This window comes from Coniophora puteana (genome assembly GCF_000271625.1).
Source record: "Coniophora puteana RWD-64-598 SS2 unplaced genomic scaffold CONPUscaffold_15, whole genome shotgun sequence".
Taxonomy (NCBI): domain Eukaryota; kingdom Fungi; phylum Basidiomycota; class Agaricomycetes; order Boletales; family Coniophoraceae; genus Coniophora; species Coniophora puteana.
In genome coordinates this window covers 1115965-1133149 of record NW_006913067.1, presented here as the reverse complement: position 1 = coordinate 1133149, position 17185 = coordinate 1115965, and the positions used below count along the sequence as shown (strand labels likewise).

At 53.1% G+C, this 17185-nt stretch overlaps 9 protein-coding genes and 2 non-coding genes across 11 annotated transcripts; 5 read left to right on the top strand and 6 right to left on the bottom strand.

The window, feature by feature from the left end:
- Window positions 1–1089: 1089 nt before the first annotated feature.
- CONPUDRAFT_85236 (uncharacterized protein) lies at window positions 1090–1822 on the top strand (the record flags this gene model as incomplete). Its single annotated transcript, XM_007775864.1, has 2 exons — window positions 1090–1436; window positions 1490–1822. Coding segments are annotated over 2 exons (315 nt in total), but the record flags the coding sequence as incomplete, so codon positions are not given.
- A 962-nt stretch (window positions 1823–2784) lies between these two features.
- Window positions 2785–3405, top strand: CONPUDRAFT_111943 (uncharacterized protein). The gene is made up of 2 exons (XM_007775863.1): window positions 2785–2840; window positions 2900–3405. Exon 2 carries the CDS (start codon window positions 2920–2922, stop codon window positions 3331–3333), a length of 414 nt encoding a protein of 137 aa, XP_007774053.1. The 5' UTR covers window positions 2785–2840; window positions 2900–2919; the 3' UTR covers window positions 3334–3405.
- A 333-nt stretch (window positions 3406–3738) lies between these two features.
- Window positions 3739–4519, top strand: CONPUDRAFT_111939 (uncharacterized protein). Its single transcript, XM_007775862.1, has 2 exons — window positions 3739–3815; window positions 3926–4519. Exon 2 carries the CDS (start codon window positions 3944–3946, stop codon window positions 4343–4345), a length of 402 nt encoding a protein of 133 aa, XP_007774052.1. The 5' UTR covers window positions 3739–3815; window positions 3926–3943; the 3' UTR covers window positions 4346–4519.
- CONPUDRAFT_169260 (uncharacterized protein) lies at window positions 4499–6392 on the bottom strand. Its single transcript, XM_007775861.1, has 7 exons — window positions 6051–6392; window positions 5850–5968; window positions 5617–5796; window positions 5488–5563; window positions 5299–5430; window positions 5066–5250; window positions 4499–5008 (listed from the first exon to the last, which is right to left on the bottom strand). The coding sequence occupies exons 1-7, from the start codon at window positions 6121–6123 to the stop codon at window positions 4694–4696; spliced, it is 1080 nt and encodes a 359-aa protein (XP_007774051.1). The 5' UTR covers window positions 6124–6392; the 3' UTR covers window positions 4499–4693.
- Window positions 6393–6800: 408 nt separating this feature from the next.
- On the bottom strand, window positions 6801–8607 carry CONPUDRAFT_85232 (small GTPase). Its single transcript, XM_007775860.1, has 5 exons — window positions 8086–8607; window positions 7825–8033; window positions 7648–7731; window positions 7339–7591; window positions 6801–7276 (listed from the first exon to the last, which is right to left on the bottom strand). Exons 1-4 carry the CDS (start codon window positions 8279–8281, stop codon window positions 7418–7420), a joined length of 663 nt encoding a protein of 220 aa, XP_007774050.1. The 5' UTR covers window positions 8282–8607; the 3' UTR covers window positions 6801–7276; window positions 7339–7417.
- A 291-nt stretch (window positions 8608–8898) lies between these two features.
- On the bottom strand, window positions 8899–9677 carry CONPUDRAFT_85231 (uncharacterized protein). The gene is made up of 2 exons (XM_007775859.1): window positions 9147–9677; window positions 8899–9091 (listed from the first exon to the last, which is right to left on the bottom strand). The coding sequence occupies exon 1, from the start codon at window positions 9625–9627 to the stop codon at window positions 9316–9318; it is 312 nt and encodes a 103-aa protein (XP_007774049.1). The 5' UTR covers window positions 9628–9677; the 3' UTR covers window positions 8899–9091; window positions 9147–9315.
- An 81-nt stretch (window positions 9678–9758) lies between these two features.
- On the bottom strand, window positions 9759–9829 carry CONPUDRAFT_t115. The gene has a single exon. It is a non-coding gene; the product is annotated as a tRNA-Gly (tRNA).
- Window positions 9830–10039: 210 nt separating this feature from the next.
- On the bottom strand, window positions 10040–13583 carry CONPUDRAFT_93253 (glycoside hydrolase family 95 protein; the record flags this gene model as incomplete). The annotated part of the gene is made up of 17 exons (XM_007775858.1): window positions 10040–10327; window positions 10384–10488; window positions 10539–10774; window positions 10824–10883; window positions 10937–11002; window positions 11055–11150; window positions 11206–11314; window positions 11374–11451; window positions 11504–11581; window positions 11691–11768; window positions 11816–11901; window positions 12017–12708; window positions 12762–12900; window positions 12952–12987; window positions 13036–13141; window positions 13195–13277; window positions 13331–13583. The coding sequence occupies 17 exons, from the start codon at window positions 13581–13583 to the stop codon at window positions 10040–10042; spliced, it is 2589 nt and encodes an 862-aa protein (XP_007774048.1).
- Window positions 13584–14285: 702 nt separating this feature from the next.
- Window positions 14286–14356, top strand: CONPUDRAFT_t116. The gene has a single exon. It is a non-coding gene; the product is annotated as a tRNA-Gly (tRNA).
- Window positions 14357–14422: 66 nt separating this feature from the next.
- CONPUDRAFT_131601 (uncharacterized protein) lies at window positions 14423–15886 on the top strand. The gene is made up of 8 exons (XM_007775857.1): window positions 14423–14468; window positions 14539–14579; window positions 14646–14707; window positions 14765–14962; window positions 15017–15093; window positions 15156–15235; window positions 15290–15477; window positions 15538–15886. The coding sequence occupies exons 2-8, from the start codon at window positions 14570–14572 to the stop codon at window positions 15604–15606; spliced, it is 684 nt and encodes a 227-aa protein (XP_007774047.1). The 5' UTR covers window positions 14423–14468; window positions 14539–14569; the 3' UTR covers window positions 15607–15886.
- On the bottom strand, window positions 15873–17140 carry CONPUDRAFT_147070 (ATPase V1 A1 complex subunit E). The gene is made up of 6 exons (XM_007775856.1): window positions 16996–17140; window positions 16842–16922; window positions 16683–16765; window positions 16292–16606; window positions 16137–16224; window positions 15873–16078 (listed from the first exon to the last, which is right to left on the bottom strand). The coding sequence occupies exons 1-6, from the start codon at window positions 17044–17046 to the stop codon at window positions 16016–16018; spliced, it is 681 nt and encodes a 226-aa protein (XP_007774046.1). The 5' UTR covers window positions 17047–17140; the 3' UTR covers window positions 15873–16015.
- Between the last annotated feature and the right edge of the window lie 45 nt (window positions 17141–17185).

Sequence of the window (17185 nt, the reverse complement as noted above, 5' to 3'; positions counted from 1 at the left end):
GAGGGCTTAAGCGCTTAAAAATCATGATCAATGGGAGCTGCACCCGCTAGCGACGTTTAGGTGACATTTTCGGTGCGAAGCCCGGTGAATGGCGCTGAGCGGGACTAGGAAGCCTAACCTCAATGAGAGGGAGCAACCCAGTCTGTGTGAACGTACTGGATCGTCCTGGGAATTGCGCTAGCTCCGAGGCTTGAGGTCAAAGAACTCGAGGCGCCTCGAGGCAATCTATCACTCGTGTTTGCTTATATTTTGCGGTATGGGGTCACGACTTTTCCTTTCGGGGCGCTGAAGTCAGTTTCTTTTAGCTCGTTTCGTTTGGTGCGATCCAATCGCGAACTCAATCGGCCTGCAGGCAGTGGTGCTCTGGCTCCCCGTGCCGTGTGAAACCCGTCTCCAAATGCCATCCGCTCACTGCGTGTCTGTGGTCGTGTTGGCTAATGTCCTTCCAATCACTAGGGTGATTTAGATCCTATAATCAGGTCGCTCGAATCTGAATATGTGCCACAACCTACTGCACCGCGAGACGGGGCCTATCCAGCTGAAGGTGGAAAATGAAACTGGCTTCTCAAATCGATCAAGCGCTGTCAGACGCTGTCAGCCAAAAGACCACAAGACCTGGCGCATGTCGCATTGTTCTCCAACACCCGATGACCAAGGCTTTGGAAGCGGCTTGTAAAAGGAAACTTTCGTGGGTCATTTCGGCCGCCGACAAGCAGTCTTTTATTCGCATTTGAGTTCCGACAGCTACCCGACATCACCCATGACAGGGCAACTCTTGGAGTGGTTAGGGTCGTCCTATTCCGCGACCGGATTCGATTTCCATTGGATGGGAGAGACGGAACAGTCAAAGCTCGGGGCCGATTGCCCGCACCGCTGCTTGCCGATCCGGCCTCGATTGGGGAAATTATGCTACAAACAGAAGCAAATATCCACTGGAGAACGACTCGGAGTTGAAATCAACAAGCGCAAGCGAGCCCTCGAAATACGATAAAAGGCTGCCCATCCTTCATCGATTTTCCTCAGCTCCCTCAGCTTCTCTCCTCTGCTCTCTCATCGCCAACGCTTGCTCTCTATGGCTCAGCTTTCCTCTTAACCCGTTGTGTCGTCGGCAGGTCCTTGCAGTGGCGTGGCTCACCTGCCGCTTGCTTTGACTGGAGTGCGGAAAAATGCTCGTGAGTGCTGGATGGGTTGCATGAAGCCCACGTTTCCAAGACCGTGGATAGTGTGGCTTGTTGGGCCGCGGGCTGACCGACGCTGCGACTGACGCGGACAATGCTCTTGGCGACCGCTATCATTGCCTCTGACGACTCGACCGCCACTCGGCTGGTCCCGCCTCCCGCAACGGAATCTTGGTACGTCGTACTGCTTGTTGCGGTGTTTATGTGTGGCTCACTATGGCGTAGCTCTAGCTAACGTCTTGGGTTCTACTCCGTTTTGGTAGGTTCATTATTCAGTCTGTCCACGCCAACCCATCTGACGCTTCACTCCAGGACCAGCAGTACAAGAGCCCGCGAGCGGCGCTGCTTACAAGGCGGCTACTCCATGCCGCCACTCCGGCGATTCCTCTTCTTCAAGTCGTTGGCTTCACGTCGACGACCTCGGTGTCTTCACAGGCCCGAGAACGCTTCAGCATTGGCGAGGACGACCATCCTGCCTCTGCTAAGCGAGGGGTTGGTGCTTCACGCGCCACCTGCCATTGGGTATATTTACCCCAAATTTTTCGCACCGCGAGGGGGACTTCGGTCCCTTTCTTGAGACTTCGGTCTCTATCCTCTGAGGCCTCGTGCTTCAGACAGTCGTCGAGATTTCGTGTGCCTTCCCAGCGACTTCGTGTCTGTTAGGTTGCCTCGTCTCTCGGCGCTACGGGGACTTCGCGTCTCTTTCTACCGCCCTTTGGCACTTTACTGTTCCGTGGGTACTCGACTGGCGGGAGTGTAGTGAGACGATTTGTCTGTATCGTGTTGCGTTGTGTATGATCAATATAATTTGCACTTTTATTTTCGAGGTCTGTCTGTCGGTGCGATGTCGTTCAAGTTGGTGTACACGCAAGAGAACTTCGACTTTCTCTTCAACTTCATTTTCTCTCTTTAATTCGAAAGGATCTTCTATATCATTTTCATGGCAAATTGGAAGCGAGGGTTTTGACACTGAATGGAAGTTATTCCCAGGCAGGCAAAAGCGGAAGCTTCCTTAGCACGTTGTCGAGTGACTCGTACGACCAACATGAGGCGCGGGAGTACCAAGCGTCTTCTGTGGTCCGATCAACGCGATGCATCGGACCATGCATGAGTGCTGATGCCATTCGAATGACGATGGCGTTGTATTTGTCGCAGGGCTGGTGAATATTATAATAGCCTCGAGAAGCAAGTACTTACTTGACTTTGCAGCGGCTTCAAGTGTGCACCCTTTGTGTACCAGCGGCACCTCGGAAGTAAGACTCGATACGTAGTTGTCCTGCTATACGTCGTCGATGGTAGTGCTCCCAAGTAAGCGTGTTTACGATGCGTCTCTGAGAATCCGTGCACATCTAAGAGCTCACATGTACCACGGCCACATCATAGTGTGTCAGATTGCGGACGCTCATATAGTCAAGGCCCTGAACCATTCGTGACTCAGAGCCTCAAATGAAGTCTCACGAGAATCATGTAGATTGTGTGTGAGAAGGTGATGGCGTTCGACCCACTTCATTCTATGACACAAAAGTGTGTACGTACGCGGCTTGGCCTTCTAATGAGTGGATATAAAAGGCGACGCGTCGCGTCAGCCCTACAAGGACCTGGAGTTGTTACCTCCACCACACACCGTCTGCCCACGACATCGTAACATCTTCATACAAGAAGGCACGCACCCTTTCACCGCTTCGTCTAAGAGCCCGTTGAGGCTAACACCCGCCAAACAGTCTCCAATCTCTGGACTTGAATGGCTCCCCCCAGCAGGCGCTTCTCCGACTCTACATTCCTCCACCTCTGGGCGAGCGCCCTCGGGACCATCTTCGTCGCATTCGGCGTGAACGCGATCGCTCGCCCGGCGCATGCGCTGACTTTCTTCGAGTGGGACCTGCCGTCCGCTTCGTCGGAGCACAGGAAGGTTGTCGAGGGACTGATGATCGTGTATGGTGCACGCGACGTGTTCATGGGCCTTGCGATATACGCCGCGGCGTGGTACAGGGCCACGCGCGCGCTCGGGTGGATTGTGATTGCGGGGAGTGGGGTCGCATACGTGGATGGGATTGCGTGCTATCTGGCTGGCAAGGGAGAGTGGAATCATTGGGGGTATGCGCCGATGTTGACAGTTGTCGGGGCGTTGTTAGCAGGTGTTTTGGATCGGGCGTAGGATGATTTTAGGATATCATGTTGAGGAAGTGTCAAGAGAAATATTAGACTCTGGGCGGAAAAGACAAGTGACACGTTCGCGCGTCGCGTGTCTAAATCAAGTGTCTCTCAAGCCCCTGATCCGACGTGCGACGCGATTCTAAAACTGATATCGACGCGACGCGCTGACCTGGGACGCGCGTCGCCACTGGCAGATGCGTCGCCAAATGTTTTCATACGACCCACACTCTCGCCTCTCGCACACCAAGCCGCTGCAATGTTCTCTACGTTCATGACCGAGTTCGTGCTGGCCTGCAGAGGCAACTTGAACCCGCCTCTGTATATCTCAAGAACCTATAACTAGTACAAATCCCCTGACATCAAGTTGCTACATGGATGCGTCTAGCTCCGCAATGCCAAGGAGTCAATAAATGGCTCGGCTGTTCCTTGTGTTGATAAACACCTGCCCCTGCAAGAAGCTATATGTGAAACCTCTCCACCTCAGTACGTCCCCACATCAAGGGATCAGAGTCCGAGTCTTCATATCTGACTACTTGCCGGAAGGTACGCGCCCACAAAAAATTGTTGTTGCATTCATTGTTGATCATCCATAGCCTGTAACTTGTAACGCCATGCCCCGCATCTCCGAATCGCCTATCCTCAGCATCGTACCATCCATCTTCGGGACCGCCGCCATTGGCTATGGTGTCAACGCGATTCTTCGCCCCGAACACGCGCTCACACTCTTCGAGCTCGAGATGCCGCCTGCGTCATCGCCCGCGCGCAAGGTCGTGGACTGCCTCATGCTCGCGTACGGCATCCGTGACATATTCATGGGCGTCGCGGTGTACGCAGCATCTTACCACGGGAACCGCAAGGCGCTCGGGGCGATCATGATCGCTCTAAGCTGCGTGGCGTATGCGGACGGGCTGGTTTGCTGGGCGAATAACGGGAAGGGGCAGTGGAACCACTGGCCGCTCGCGCCGCTTGGGACTATTGTCGGAGGGCTGTTGATGGGTGCTATGGATAAGTAGGACGGGAGGTCAAACGTTGATCCAGGGCAATGCCGATGGACTGTCGTGCTCCATATCCATATCCAAAGTGTTCGCACTACGAACGCAGAAGGCAAGCAGACACTTCTCCAGAGTTATGATCATGCTGTGCTGTAGTATTCAGCATTAGATTGTTTTTGTGTTATGCAAACGGCCCTTGCTTTAGTAAGAAACCATTTAAAGTTAGAGAATGTTACATGTGGTGGTGAGTAGCATACTAGGTGGTAGCACAAGTAATATACTATGCAGCTCAAAATGTCCCCTATGGTATCGAGAGTGGTCGTGGGCGAAGACACCACTCGTTACAGTTGTGTGATAAACACTGATCGCCTAGACATCAAACTTATCCTCGACTATTTCCTGCACGGATTCAATGTCTTCGTTCGTCGAGAGCCTATCCTTCTTGTTATTTGGCGAGTCCGCGGGCTCATCCTCGTGCGTCTCTGTCATGTGAGTCATGTGAACCTCAAGACGCTTCAGCGGATACGCCGACGACGGGGTGTCGTTGTAGAATGGGATCTCGCTGGCGGTGAATCCATGGAATATGGGCGGAGTCGGTCTCGCGTGATGATCTTGGGATGATGACTTCTTTAATGTGACGCGAATAATCACCAAGTAAAACGTAATGGAGATGATGGGCATGATCTTCGAGAAGTCAGCTCAACTACCACGAAAAATGCTTGGGGATCCACAATGACTGACCATGTCGAGAAGAACGTAGTGACCGCGATTTTTGGCAACGAAGCAGAGGAGCGCGGCCAGAAGAGTGATAGAGTAGAGGATGCCGGAGTCGAGGATGATGCGGAGGAAAGGCCATAAAGTTGACTTTTGTACCTGGATATGACCCACACGTCTTGACACGTTCCATATACGATACGCAAGAAGGGCTACAATCGCTCAGTTTTGAGCGGTGCCTTTGCTAAAGAAGAACGTACTGGTACTAATTAAATTGGCGACGAGAGTAGACACGAGAAATGCAGTGATCCATGGGCCAGTGCCACTAGCGAAGATGTTCTCTTTGTCGGTTGTGGCCTGCGTCTCCGAGTATACACAGCCAGCCCCGGTCACTGTAAGAGAATATAAACACCGCACGAACTTGAGACATCCAAACTATAGATGCGTACCTGCTACTGAGCACCATAGAAGGAGCGGGACAATGACCACAAGCCGCGACTGCCATACCACATAACAGCGGTAAATCTTTCATATGATCAGCGCGAGCGACACATTTGCGTGTACGAAGTGTAGCTCACCACGACACCATCCCCAACCAACGTCTGAAGTGTGTAAATCAAGTTCTTGGCCACGAAACTCCACTCGGCAACGTCAGAAAAGAATCCCAGGGGGCCGTTCGGCCCATCGGGTCCGCTGTAGAACGTATCGCGATACTTCACGAGCCCTTCCTGCGTCCTTATGATGTCTATAACCATATGCTATTATATACATGCGTAAGCGCAGAGAAACATCGGTGTGGGCGTTTACTCACGGTCGTGCTTATGATCAGGAGGAGACAGGCGACAGTGATCATCCTACTGTTGAACTCCGAAGACTTCCGCCCTGTCGTCAGGGACCAGATGGTCCCGATGAACATGAAAACGGAGAACCCTGTGCAGCAGCGAGAAAACCCAGGCGATCAGACCAATCGCTCTCGATTCAGATGCGAGGACGCGCAGAAATGAACACGCACCATAGAGAATGCCCTCTAGCACAGTCGACACGATGGCCGCGGTGTCAAGAGGGATTCCATTTGGCTGCAGCATGGCGCCGGGGCTGCCTGTCCTGTCGAAAGGAAGGGGGTGTAGAGAACGACGGAGTGAGAATGTTCATCCCACCCAGCTGACGTTAAGTATTTCTCGCTAGCTGTGTAGCACTGCAGTATGACCTTCATGTGAACGCGTCGGTGCTCCCACCTCTGCCATGAAAGAATGCAGCCCCACGCTGGCGAATGAGAGCTCTCACCGCTGAATGGCATCGGTGGGAGCTCATCAGCCACTTTGGCCTTAAAGTAGGCCCGAGAAGCAGAGTAACGCTGATGGCCTGATGATTTCTGTCGCGAAGATGATTGTGAACTCAGTCCACAAGCACCACCGTCAGGTGATGATTACCGTACTGGATAAGCTTCCTGACAGAGGTTGTAAGGTCTGATGTTCTTGTCCATTCGTGGGACGACGAACCTCCTACAAAAGACGGTGAAAGTAGATGTCTAAAGTTAGCAATTGATTTGTGATGCCGATGGCAGTGTGATAAATCTGTAAAAGGTACGTTGTGAAACGACCCCGACGCAATGGCGCCGTAACCCGTGGCGGCCTACCATTGCATTGAAGAGCAGTGCATTCGAAAATAATTGAGCACCGAGGTCAGGGCTTGTGGTCCTGTATAGGAGCCTGCGACATCGCCGCAAGCTTCGTGGCACCAGAGGGGAGTCCCGTAGTGGTTCAGAAATAATGATTACCGTAGTGAAAGCATTAGGACATGTGTTGGTGAGATATATCATGGTAAAAATACACAACCACCTCCAAAGGAAGAGACAATAACGAGCGCGGGGAGGAATGCTTTCAAAGGGCAGAACAACTTGATATGTGCGCTGATTGAATGTACGAATAGATGCGGGCGGAAGGACGGCGACGGGGAGCGAAGACAGGGATGACTGCATCAAAACGTATGTGACAACATGACGACAAGGACTAGCAGAAGGAGGGTGTGGATTAGTCAGAGGTATGTAGGAAAGGGAATTCGAAAATCTTGCGGGTAAAGTAGAAGCGGTAGGATGAGAAGCAGCCAGGTTGAAGTCCGTGGTGCCATGAAAACGGGCCGGAAGTCATCTAAATCCAAGTGTCCAGTGGGCAAAGTGTTTGGGGAAACGTGTTTGACACGTGTTGTGGAGGTTGATTTTGCGAACCTGGGCACAATATCCTGCAAATTTGCGAGCGTGAATACACATAGCGCTCACAAAAGGTACGACGCATCATCCTCACCGGTCCAATGTATTCGGTCTGTTTCTGTGCTTTACCAATCTTTCCATACCGGTGCCCGTTTAAAAATTCGATACATATGTTACACATCCACGTATAGGAGTACGGGCTCTCCGACGCCTTCAATCTCTGGTATCACGCACTTCAGGTCGAAGGCTTTCGCGAGTACGATCTTGAATATCTTCTGAACGTTTATTGACGCCGAGCTTGAGCAGAAGATGAGGGAAGCGTGCATGGCGCGAGCGAAGCGCTTCGCCTTTGTAATATGACATGTCAGAGTGAAAGTCAACCATGTGAAGAATCGCCGCGTACCTGTTTCGTAATTTCCTCCTGCTCGTCACGCGGGAACGTTGCAAAAGTGTCAAACTTGGTTCCAATCAAGAATGGTATGGCAGTCTGAAGTTCATATATGCGCAGAATGCCGCAAGAGAGAGTCAGTTAGGCGCTGTCCGCGTAATCGAGGATCACAAGGTCGTCGGAGGCCCTCACCTTGTTGAAGCCCCGTGCTTGACGGTACCACTCCTTGACAGAGTTCAACGTTGATTTTCTCGAAAGATCGAACATGAATAGGATAGCAACTGCGTCATTACAGACGAGCGGGAGCATATTGACGAACTCGCGCTGTCCACCCAGGTCCCAGATAGAAAACGTGATGGTTGTCCGCCGGACGGATATCGTCTTCTCCATGAAATTAACGCCTGGAAGTGCATAAGTAGCTGACATGATGTGCAGAACATAGAGACAACATACCCAGCGTTTGAATATAGTCCTCGTCAAAACTGCCTTCCACGTACTTAACCATAAGACTCGTCTTGCCAATCTGCGAATCCCCAACCATCCCAACTTTGATGACTACGCTGTTCTTATCCTCCTTGTTCTCCAACATAGGATGTGGATTCTGTCCGCCCGCCATCGCAGAGGAAGATGAACCAGGTAGGCCAGACATCGAGGATTAAGTCTCGGACCGGTGAGTGCACGAAACGAATCGAGACCCGGGAGGTGATGTGGCGGAACGAGCGCGTGTGGCTTGCAGCTGAAACTCGAATCACCGAGGATGGAGGATATCGAAGTTGGGAAGAAGAGAGGAGGGTAGAGTAGAGGAAAGGAAAGGGCTGCAAGTGAAGTCAATGAAAGGAATAAGGAAAGACGCGTTCTGCGGTGCGTTTGGTGGGAAGTTCGATAAGCTGACCGAGCCCACGCAAAGCAAGCAGCACTTTGGATGGGGAAAGACTGATGCCGAGCGTACCCAGAGACTCGAGGGCTGCACCGAGCAGAACAGAACAGAACAGAACAGAACAAGGGATGGCGCTTGAAGGGACGAACGCCTATGTTCGCAGGCCTCGGCAAACCCTCCCAGCCCCACGAAAACCCCTGTCTGCCTCAACCGTGAAACATGGTATACCACTGGTGACACACATCTTCATTATTATTTGGCCTGCCCCGCTCTATGTAAAAGGATACGATAATGGAGGATCAAGTTGAATCAGCATATGCGGGGGAGATCCGGAGAACGCTCAGTGCAGTGAGTATTTCATCGACGGTACCTTGTCACACACGATTTCGATACTTTGTACATTGGCGTTACCACAGATAGATGGCCCCAGCTAGGATATGATACATTCTTATGCATTCATCGGATCCGCCTTGTACCCAACCCTTTCGCATGCCAGCCAGAACTCCCCGCCTTTCACCTCGCGCCAACCCAGAGGACCTACATCGCAACACGAGCAAGTAAAGAGCTGCACCTGCTTTCCCTCTACAGTCATGACAGTCAACGACCAAGAAACGGAGGGTGATAGCGAGGAAATCACCGTTAGAGTCCGATGGTAGAGTGTAAGGTCGAGAAAAGCCGAGGTTTCCGCACAGCTCCACCGGATCACCGCTAGCGTGCCACCATTGAGTAGTACCAGGCGGTGGGGGCAGAGCAGGCAGCACCAGCTCGGATGAGCTCGCGATCCTAACCTCAGAGGCCATGGGCTATCATGAACGGAGATGAGCGCGTTGCCTCTGTACGGTATGGCACGAGCGATGAACCTCGATGTTGCTGAGTTCCACGAGCGTGGCCACCCTGGCCTTGAGTTGATAGGCTCCGCATTTGGGACAGAGAAGGTCACAGTTGTGCGTTATGTCGCCCTGTTGCTGTGCAGGCTCGGACACAACGTCAAGCTCAATCACGCCGCCGGGAAAACTGCTGCTCTTGAGACGGCGGACGTCCTTCGAGTGATCCTGCGGCTCGAACAGTGCGGCCATGACCTTTGCGCGAAGCTCGGGTGGAATCTCCGAGAGATCCATGGTGGTTTAGGCAAAAGGCGTGTTTCGCTAGATGTTAGGAGCTGGCTGCTGGCACCACTGAAGAGTGCGTATAATACTGGACTTGGTTAAGAAAGGCAAGCATATTGTAAGGCAAAAATTCATCGCATGTATGCATTAAGGGGGAATCGAACCCCCGGCGGGTCGATGGCAACGACCCAGGTTACCACTACCCCATTAATGCTTGATATAAATTTGTATTTAAAGACATCTATGATTTACAAAGGCATTCAGTAAACAGTTCGTAAGGCCTGCGACACTCTGCGGAAGCTTGAAGTGAAAACAACGATAAATTACATATTTACACACAATGGTACAAAAAGTTCATCAGTGGGCCAGCAACGACCCGCTATATACATGGAAAATGACAGTGGTATTTGATTTCTCATCCACTTTAGAACGTGAGTGTCTTGGTCAACCCACTGCTCGTGGCGAATGACCCGACGGTCTGCCCGCCAAAGTTGACCACGACGTTGCGCTCGCGGCCCGAGACGTCACTGTCGACGGTGAACTTGGCCGACGTCGGCTTCGAGTTGCTCCATTCGAGGTCGAGAGTGATGCCGCCGCGGATGCGGGCGCCGGTGATCGAGCCCGAGGGCCACGCCGAGGGCAGCGCGGGGAGGAGGTTGACTTGGAGGGGGATGTCGTAGCTGGCGACATCAGGTGCCTGGAGTATGGAATTCTGGTAGTATATAGTGAGACGTGTGGGGAACTAAAAGGCGGACAAAGGCAACGCACCAGGAGGGCTGCGGGGAAACCAAAGTTGGCGTCGATCTGGAATGTCGTCGAGTTGGGGTAGTAAAGATCGAAGAGGTTCGAGCCCCAGTTTTCGTCAATTGTGTACTGCGCAAGCGTTAGCGATACACAAGCATCTACAACAAAGAAAAACCTACAGTTAGTTCTTTGTAGAACTCAGTCGCATTGCCGAGCTGTGCCCAGCACGCTGCTCTCCAGACCTTCTCCCAACCCGAGTCCGCGTCCGGACCAGTCCCGTTTCCACGATGAAGCAGACTGATCCCTGCAGCGTCCAGAACTTGCTGCTTGGTGTAGTTAAGGGAGGTTCCGTTGACGGTCAGGCCTCCCTGGATGGCCTGATCATACGAAGCAATAGCGTAGCCCGGGTAAAGACCTGCGACACTAATTAGAGGCTTTGTTTGGGGATCCAACGAATTCTGTACCGATGAGGTGGCTCAAATGCCTGTGGGTATCGTTGGGCTGATCCATGTCTACTTTCCATTCTGTGAAAGCGACGTGAGCCCGCTGACCAGCTATCGTAGCAATATATGTTTACCTTGCAGCTGCCCCCACCATCCAATACGAAGACCTTTGTCCATGCTCTGACGCTTCTCTTGAATAGCTGGAGAAGCTCGATCAGACGAAGGCGTTGTATTCATACACACATCACGTACAGTCCAAGAACTCCGTGTCATCGTCGCCGGCGGCAGCGTAACCTTTCTCAATTGCGTTGAAGAGTTGCCAAATAAGCTGCTGAGCGTGGGCGCAACCTGGATTGTGACTTAGTGACGGATGACGTCTTGCAAGTCGAAGAGAACGACTCACCAAATGTGATCGGAGCTTGCTCTGGAGAGTTGCACGGGGCGGTGACCAGGGTACCATCGTTGTAATGCAGGTCCTCAATAAGCTTCTCGAGGTGGAAGCTTGCGACACCCTGATAGAAGGTTATCAATAGACCGTCATGGTGAATAAAGTTACGAAAACCAAAAATACCTTGAGAAGAGGCCATCCCTGAGCTTTCCACCACGCGACGTCGCCAGTGTAATCGAAGTGGTCCCACACGTGAATCATCTGGGAACGAGAATGAGCACGAGACCGCGTACGTAGAGTTTCGTGGTCTCACCATCCAGGCATTGGACTCGGGGTAATCGGCCCACTGTGCGGAGTTGCCGTCGAGCTTCATGCCGGTGTACCCGAAGATCTATACGAGAAGGTCGGTATGAGAAGAGTGAATGTCGCGTCTTTTTCTACGTACGTTCATCTGACGAACTGTGAGTACCAAAGTCGAGTATGGGGGGAAATGGACGTACTTCATCGTGGGTGACCCATCCTTGACTGATATTATAAAGGATCTGTGCAGTTTCAGCCCCGCGAGGCGCCCACGTATCCTACCCAGAATTCAGACACAGAAACTATGGATGTTCGATAAATGTACCTCAAAGTAGTTCCACAGAGACTGCGTGACGTTGAGGTTGGTCATCTCAGCAAACCAGTAGTTCATCTGGATGTTGATGTTCGAGTCTGCCTCACGCGTTTAGCGCCTGTTCAGTCGTCACAGTTTGACTCCCAACTCACGATAATCTGGTTGAAAGACGGAGTTCAGAGTCAAACTCACGGTGCAAAGCAGAAAACTCACCCGCTCCCCACGCATTCTCCGTGAGCTGGCCCCACTTACCCTGCAAATTGGCGGGTAAGATACCACGAGCGCTCCCAGCCAACAGGTATCGGCCAAAGTTGAACGTGAGCCACTCGAGGTAGGGGTCCCCGACATATGTCTGGTACGAGGCCACGAGTTGATCCGTTGGCGTCGACAGATCCGCCGTCTGGCCGAGCGAGAGCGAGAACGGGGACATGATGCTCTGGTAGTCGGCGATGTGCTGCGCAAGGAGCGTCTCGTACGAGCTGGACTGCAGATTGTCCGAGCTGAGGATGGACACGAGCGCGCTGTGCGGGTCCGGGCCTTGGAACGAGAAGTTGCTCGCGGCCGTGCCCGCGGAGATGTCGTAGTCGGTGCCGCCGACCCATGTGATATAGGCCTCCTTGGCACCCGTGACAGTGAGTGTCGCGTTCGTCGGGTTGGAGCTAACGACGGTGCAACTCGATGTACCGCCGGGCGCCTCAACGCGCGCGATGATCTCGTACAGCATCCCGGGACTGGAAATATAGTTTCTGATGCTCAGCGTCGCGTTGTCCATACATGTCACGTTGGGGGTCGGAATTCCGGCCTCAGCGGCAACGGAGTAGGCATACGTCAGGGATGGAAGGGATGATCCCGTCGTGTTCTGATACTGAACGCATGCTTGGAGCGGGTGTGAACAGAATGATTCGCTAATTTCATTGAATGAGCGCTTATAGGGGTGCGGACATGAATAGCAACCTACCGGGTGTATGTTTCGCCATCCTGGGTCCACAGAGTGCGTTGAACGGCTTCGTCCAGATCCAACCATCGGTAGTAGCTAGAAGGGGTGCTTGACGACGTGTTCAAAGTGGCAAGCAAGTATCCAGCTCCCCCATAACCGCCTAGATAAAAGGTGAGGAATACGAACGCCACGTTGACATTTGGACGCGTACCATAGGCAACAATAGGAGACATGATCTCTTCAATGTCTAAGAACGTCATCAGAAACTGATTCACTCCGTAGAATGGTAACGTACTGTTGATGGTGCCATTGGGGCTGGCAAAAATCTGCTGCCGAATAGATTGCATGTCTTGCGCCAGCTGCTCCTGATCCGATGCGGGGCTGTTTCCTCCATTGTATGACTTATGAGCAGCTGGTCAGAAATTTTGCGAGAATTTGAACTGCAGCATCGTACCGGATCCTGGAAGAGCCCCCCACTCCAAAGTGACTCGAGGTTCAACTGCGTCGACTCCTGTTGGATGCCGCCGGGAAGCATAGCTGAATTCACACTTCAGCTATGGTATGCTAAGCGTGACTTTGGCACGACTGACCTGCGAGGTAACCATTTCCGATTGGAAGCAGCTCTTGGGCCCAAATGGTGCCAGGACTTGTGTACCAGAGACCATTGCCTGAGGCGGGGAAGCCAGGGGGCGCCGAGGAGACCACCGAGATGACTGTGGTCACCGTGAGCGCGTGCACGATGCGGCGCATGAGGAGCTGCATCGATGAAGGGAGCACGCCGAAGAAGACAGAAAGGAAGTAAGCCCAGAGGCTAGAAACGAGGGCTTGAATAGTCGTAATCATGATGAATCGCGTAAATTATTATAGTCTCTGGGGGAAAGTTTCGGGAGAAGCGTCTCGTAACAGCTTCCTCAGACTCGATCGTTGTACGTTACTATTGGTCCCAACGACGAAACATGTGCCAGGGCGAGTAGCGAGGGATCGGGGCGGCTGAGAAGAGGGGGAAGCAGGTGATGAAGAGACAGTATGGTGAGTGTGCTAATCTGGGTGTGTTCAGCGTGGACGCGCACGATGTTACACGATGTTAGCGGGGAGGTGAGGACGTTTATAGGCTGAATGAGTACGCACGGAGATGGCGACGAGAAGACGACGGTCGGCTCTCACACTGTACACAGAGTGTGCGTAGAACCGGCGCTGATCGCTGAGCTGACCGCTGGCAGCCTGACGGCGGGCTTCCGGATCTGGGGAACTCGGTCTTGGTCCCGTGCTTCGAGCTATTGTTCTTGTACTGTCCCTTCAAATCGCGCTGCGTTTCAAAGGTCTGAAAGAGAAAGAGCGACCTCACAAGCAGACTAAAGAGAGTGATTGAGAGAGAGTTGAGGCGAATATGAGGATGCAGCTGTATCCCAGTCCAGAAATCCCACCCCACATTCTGGCTTCTCAAGCGTTATGTTCGGAGTTACTGTCGGGCCGGACACAGTATGCCGCTCTCGTGACCTTACTGCATTAATCTTATAGTTGCTCTTTGAGCCCCACTTATACGAAGCATTAATGGGGTAGTGGTAACCTGGGTCGTTGCCATCGACCCGCCGGGGGTTCGATTCCCCCTTAATGCATGCAATGGTGGTTGTTTTTTTGCTATCTCGGCGGGCTGTGGCCTGGGATCGTGAACCGTGATTTGCCTTGTTTCTGATCCCATTGCTGCATGTCTGTACTCCGCTACTACGCGTAAGCCTCCAACTTGATGTGTGCTTGGCCTCCCTGCCCGAGACTCACAGTTTTGCATGACCACCATCAGACTATCTTTGTAGATTGATATTGAGCCAACTATGGAACACGGTACGTTCTCGACGGATGTGGACCACTCAGCACGACTGCTTTAACAGTACAACGTTTAATGGGCAGCCTCACAGAAGGAACCATCGGCACTTAGCCTTACATCTCTCCCACTCGATGTCGTGTACGAGGTTAGCGCCACTCCGCGTTCTCGCTGGCTTCACCACCAACGAAGCCTACTTTGCTAGATCTTCTCAGAACTCACGCCGTTGGACCTTCTCCATATATGCTGGACAAGCCGAGAGCTTAGACGGGTCATGATGTCTAAACAGTCTGTCACTGTCTGGATGTCGGCACGCAAGGTGCGCAACGATGTGCCGGCGTGCAGATCCGATGTGTCCGAGCCGCAGTGGGCATACCTACTATTTGGACCACCGATATGCCAGGTGCGTCGAATCTCGCTGTTGCACTCACGCACGATGTTTAGATAGATTGGGCAGCTTTGCGGCCAGGATGCTCCTGGGCGTCCCAACCTTCAGCTCACACGTCGGGTTTGCATGAGCTGCCTGGCGGCAAAGTGAGTCGCTCACAGGCTGCGGGGAAGGCCGTCCAGGGAATCGCAACTGATGGGCATACAAGCACGATAGCAGAGTACGATATCCCGAAGCATTTTCCTGAGGTCAGCGCGGAGATGGAAATCGCCAAGTATGTTCCTTCAGGTAGGCAGCTTCTCTCCATGATGCGTGACTGCGCGGACCGCGTCTTCTCATAAGCACGCACCGCGTTAGTTGGGTTCCCGCCTCGCGAGAAAGGGCTGCAATACTGGACTGGAGACGTTCAGGATGTCGTCTCCCAGCTGACGAAGCTTCACGCTGACGTCGAAGCGGGGAAGGAAGGAGCACAGGTGGCTTTGGATGACTACAAAGCCTCTCGCAGGACTGTCATGCGCGATTGTCTCAAGGTATGCACCCAACTACGAATGTACGCTCGCGTGTCCGAGATATTGACGACCCTTTCACAGTATGGCGCAGCAGGCGAACTCTGGCTGAGGCGCGACACGCGCGATAGAGTTGCGCTGATTCGAATCTAAACAATCTGATCGCTGTTAGAGGACGAGCACGTTCCAGCGTCAATGAATGGCGTCCCGGATTATGGTGTATATTTCCCCAACAGAACCGCACGTAACACGTTTGCTGGACGAGAGCCCCAAGTCTGGACGATGGCCGCAATGATAGGCGTTGAGAAGGTCTTCGCCAGCTTGAGGGCACGTTAACGGAATGATGCCTCGATGTCTTAAACAGCCACAGGATTTAAACCACTGGTACGAAAAGCTGCCCGCAGATAATTTCTCTGTCGGTGGATGATGCCGGCCAAAACATCCAGTGAAGACTTCGCAAGTGGTACATTCACTAAAACGAGATATAAAACGTCACGGGTTTCATTAAGTAGAGTAGAGCCATGGTCTGCCAACGACGTTAGTCCGAGAGAAGGCCCTCCTCCTATGTGTAGAACTTCCGGTTCTCGTTGGGGCCAAACAGATCCCTCCTAATCTCGGGCAGCATCTAGCGGAGCATAGATGAGCACTCAAGCTAAAGATGATAGGGCGGTCGGATCACGTACCCTGTCCTCTAGCAGTCTCAATCGCTCGTCGAGGGTATTGTCGATGACGATTCGGCCGGATGTGTTGATCAGCTTGATCCCGCCGGCACTGGGAAGCATACATCAGAGTCAGATTCGCGGCAGGGGAGGGGAGCCGAGGATTTGGCATTACGTACCTCTCATTGTTCAGCGAAGTATCGATCTCGAACGACACGTTCCGGCCGCTGAGCTCGTTGAAGGTCGACGCGGCGGCCTCCCCGGACTTCTGTGCAATGTCGGCGTCCTGCTCGCGGACGACAAGCGTGATCTTGGGCTCCATGAGCTGCAGGAAGCCCTGGACGATGACACCCTCCAGGAATTGGGTATAGCGGCCCTCGTCCTGGGCGAAAGAGCTGATCGACTCGCGAGCGCTGGCGAAGAGCTCCTGGAGCTGCTCTTCGCGGCGGTGTAGGAGCTTCAGACGCGATTTGTTGGTCAGGTTGGACTGCGCGCTGCGGAAATGGGTGCGGGTGCGGGCCAGCGAGTGAGCGACGCGCGGGCAGTGAATTGTAAGGGAGGGGGACGTACATCTTCTGAGCGACCTCGGCGCCCTTGCGCTTCTTCTCATACTGTGCATCGATGGCTTGTTGCTCCTGGCGCACAAGTTTGGCCTGCACGGGGCGAATACGACAACAGGCACCTCGTTACCATCCGCTCTGAGGACGTCTGAAGCACATCGGGACATACCTTCTCAATCGCGAACTCCTCGTCAGCTTTAACCCTGATCTCGCGGGCTTTCTCCATAGCCTCCTGCTTAATGAACGCGACCTGCACGCCGAAACATTGCCGGATCAGCACTTGTGCGCTGGATGAGGGGGCCCTTGCAACGACTGTGACGCACCATCTTGTTCATCTCGCTGAGGACCTCGTCATCGTTAAGTGGCCGCGACATCGTAAGCTAGGCGATAGGAAGGATTACAGGTAAGTGAGTGGTATAGGGACAGGGTTGTCGGCGCGTCGTACAGGAGTGCTCTGGACGGTTTGGGTCGACGGGTTGCTCCAAATTGGCAGATCCCGAATTAGGTCGGGTC

Bases quoted from the DNA above. Each gene is read 5' to 3' on its own strand.
- CONPUDRAFT_111943 (XM_007775863.1), top strand. From the start codon at position 2,920: ATGGCTCCCCCCAGCAGGCGCTTCTCCGACTCTACATTCCTCCACCTC.
- CONPUDRAFT_111939 (XM_007775862.1), top strand. From the start codon at position 3,944: ATGCCCCGCATCTCCGAATCGCCTATCCTCAGCATCGTACCATCCATC.
- CONPUDRAFT_169260 (XM_007775861.1), bottom strand. From the start codon at position 6,123: ATGCTGCAGCCAAATGGAATCCCTCTTGACACCGCGGCCATCGTGTCG. The intron at 5,969-6,050 runs GTGCGTGTTCAT...GCTGCTGCACAG, and splicing joins GCTAGAGGGCATTCTCTATG to GGTTCTCCGTTTTCATGTTC. The intron at 5,251-5,298 runs GTACGTTCTTCT...GAGCGATTGTAG, and splicing joins CGCCAATTTAATTAGTACCA to CCCTTCTTGCGTATCGTATA.
- CONPUDRAFT_85232 (XM_007775860.1), bottom strand. From the start codon at position 8,281: ATGTCTGGCCTACCTGGTTCATCTTCCTCTGCGATGGCGGGCGGACAG. The intron at 8,034-8,085 runs GTATGTTGTCTC...ATGCACTTCCAG, and splicing joins GGACTATATTCAAACGCTGG to GCGTTAATTTCATGGAGAAG. The intron at 7,732-7,824 runs GTGAGGGCCTCC...TATGAACTTCAG, and splicing joins AAGCACGGGGCTTCAACAAG to ACTGCCATACCATTCTTGAT.
- CONPUDRAFT_85231 (XM_007775859.1), bottom strand. From the start codon at position 9,627: ATGGATCTCTCGGAGATTCCACCCGAGCTTCGCGCAAAGGTCATGGCC.
- CONPUDRAFT_131601 (XM_007775857.1), top strand. The intron at 14,708-14,764 runs GTTAGCGCCACT...CTACTTTGCTAG, and splicing joins CACTCGATGTCGTGTACGAG to ATCTTCTCAGAACTCACGCC. The intron at 14,963-15,016 runs GTGCGTCGAATC...TAGATTGGGCAG, and splicing joins TTGGACCACCGATATGCCAG to CTTTGCGGCCAGGATGCTCC.
- CONPUDRAFT_147070 (XM_007775856.1), bottom strand. From the start codon at position 17,046: ATGTCGCGGCCACTTAACGATGACGAGGTCCTCAGCGAGATGAACAAG. The intron at 16,766-16,841 runs GTATGTCCCGAT...CGCCCCGTGCAG, and splicing joins AGGAGTTCGCGATTGAGAAG to GCCAAACTTGTGCGCCAGGA. The intron at 16,607-16,682 runs GTACGTCCCCCT...CCATTTCCGCAG, and splicing joins GCCGAGGTCGCTCAGAAGAT to CGCGCAGTCCAACCTGACCA.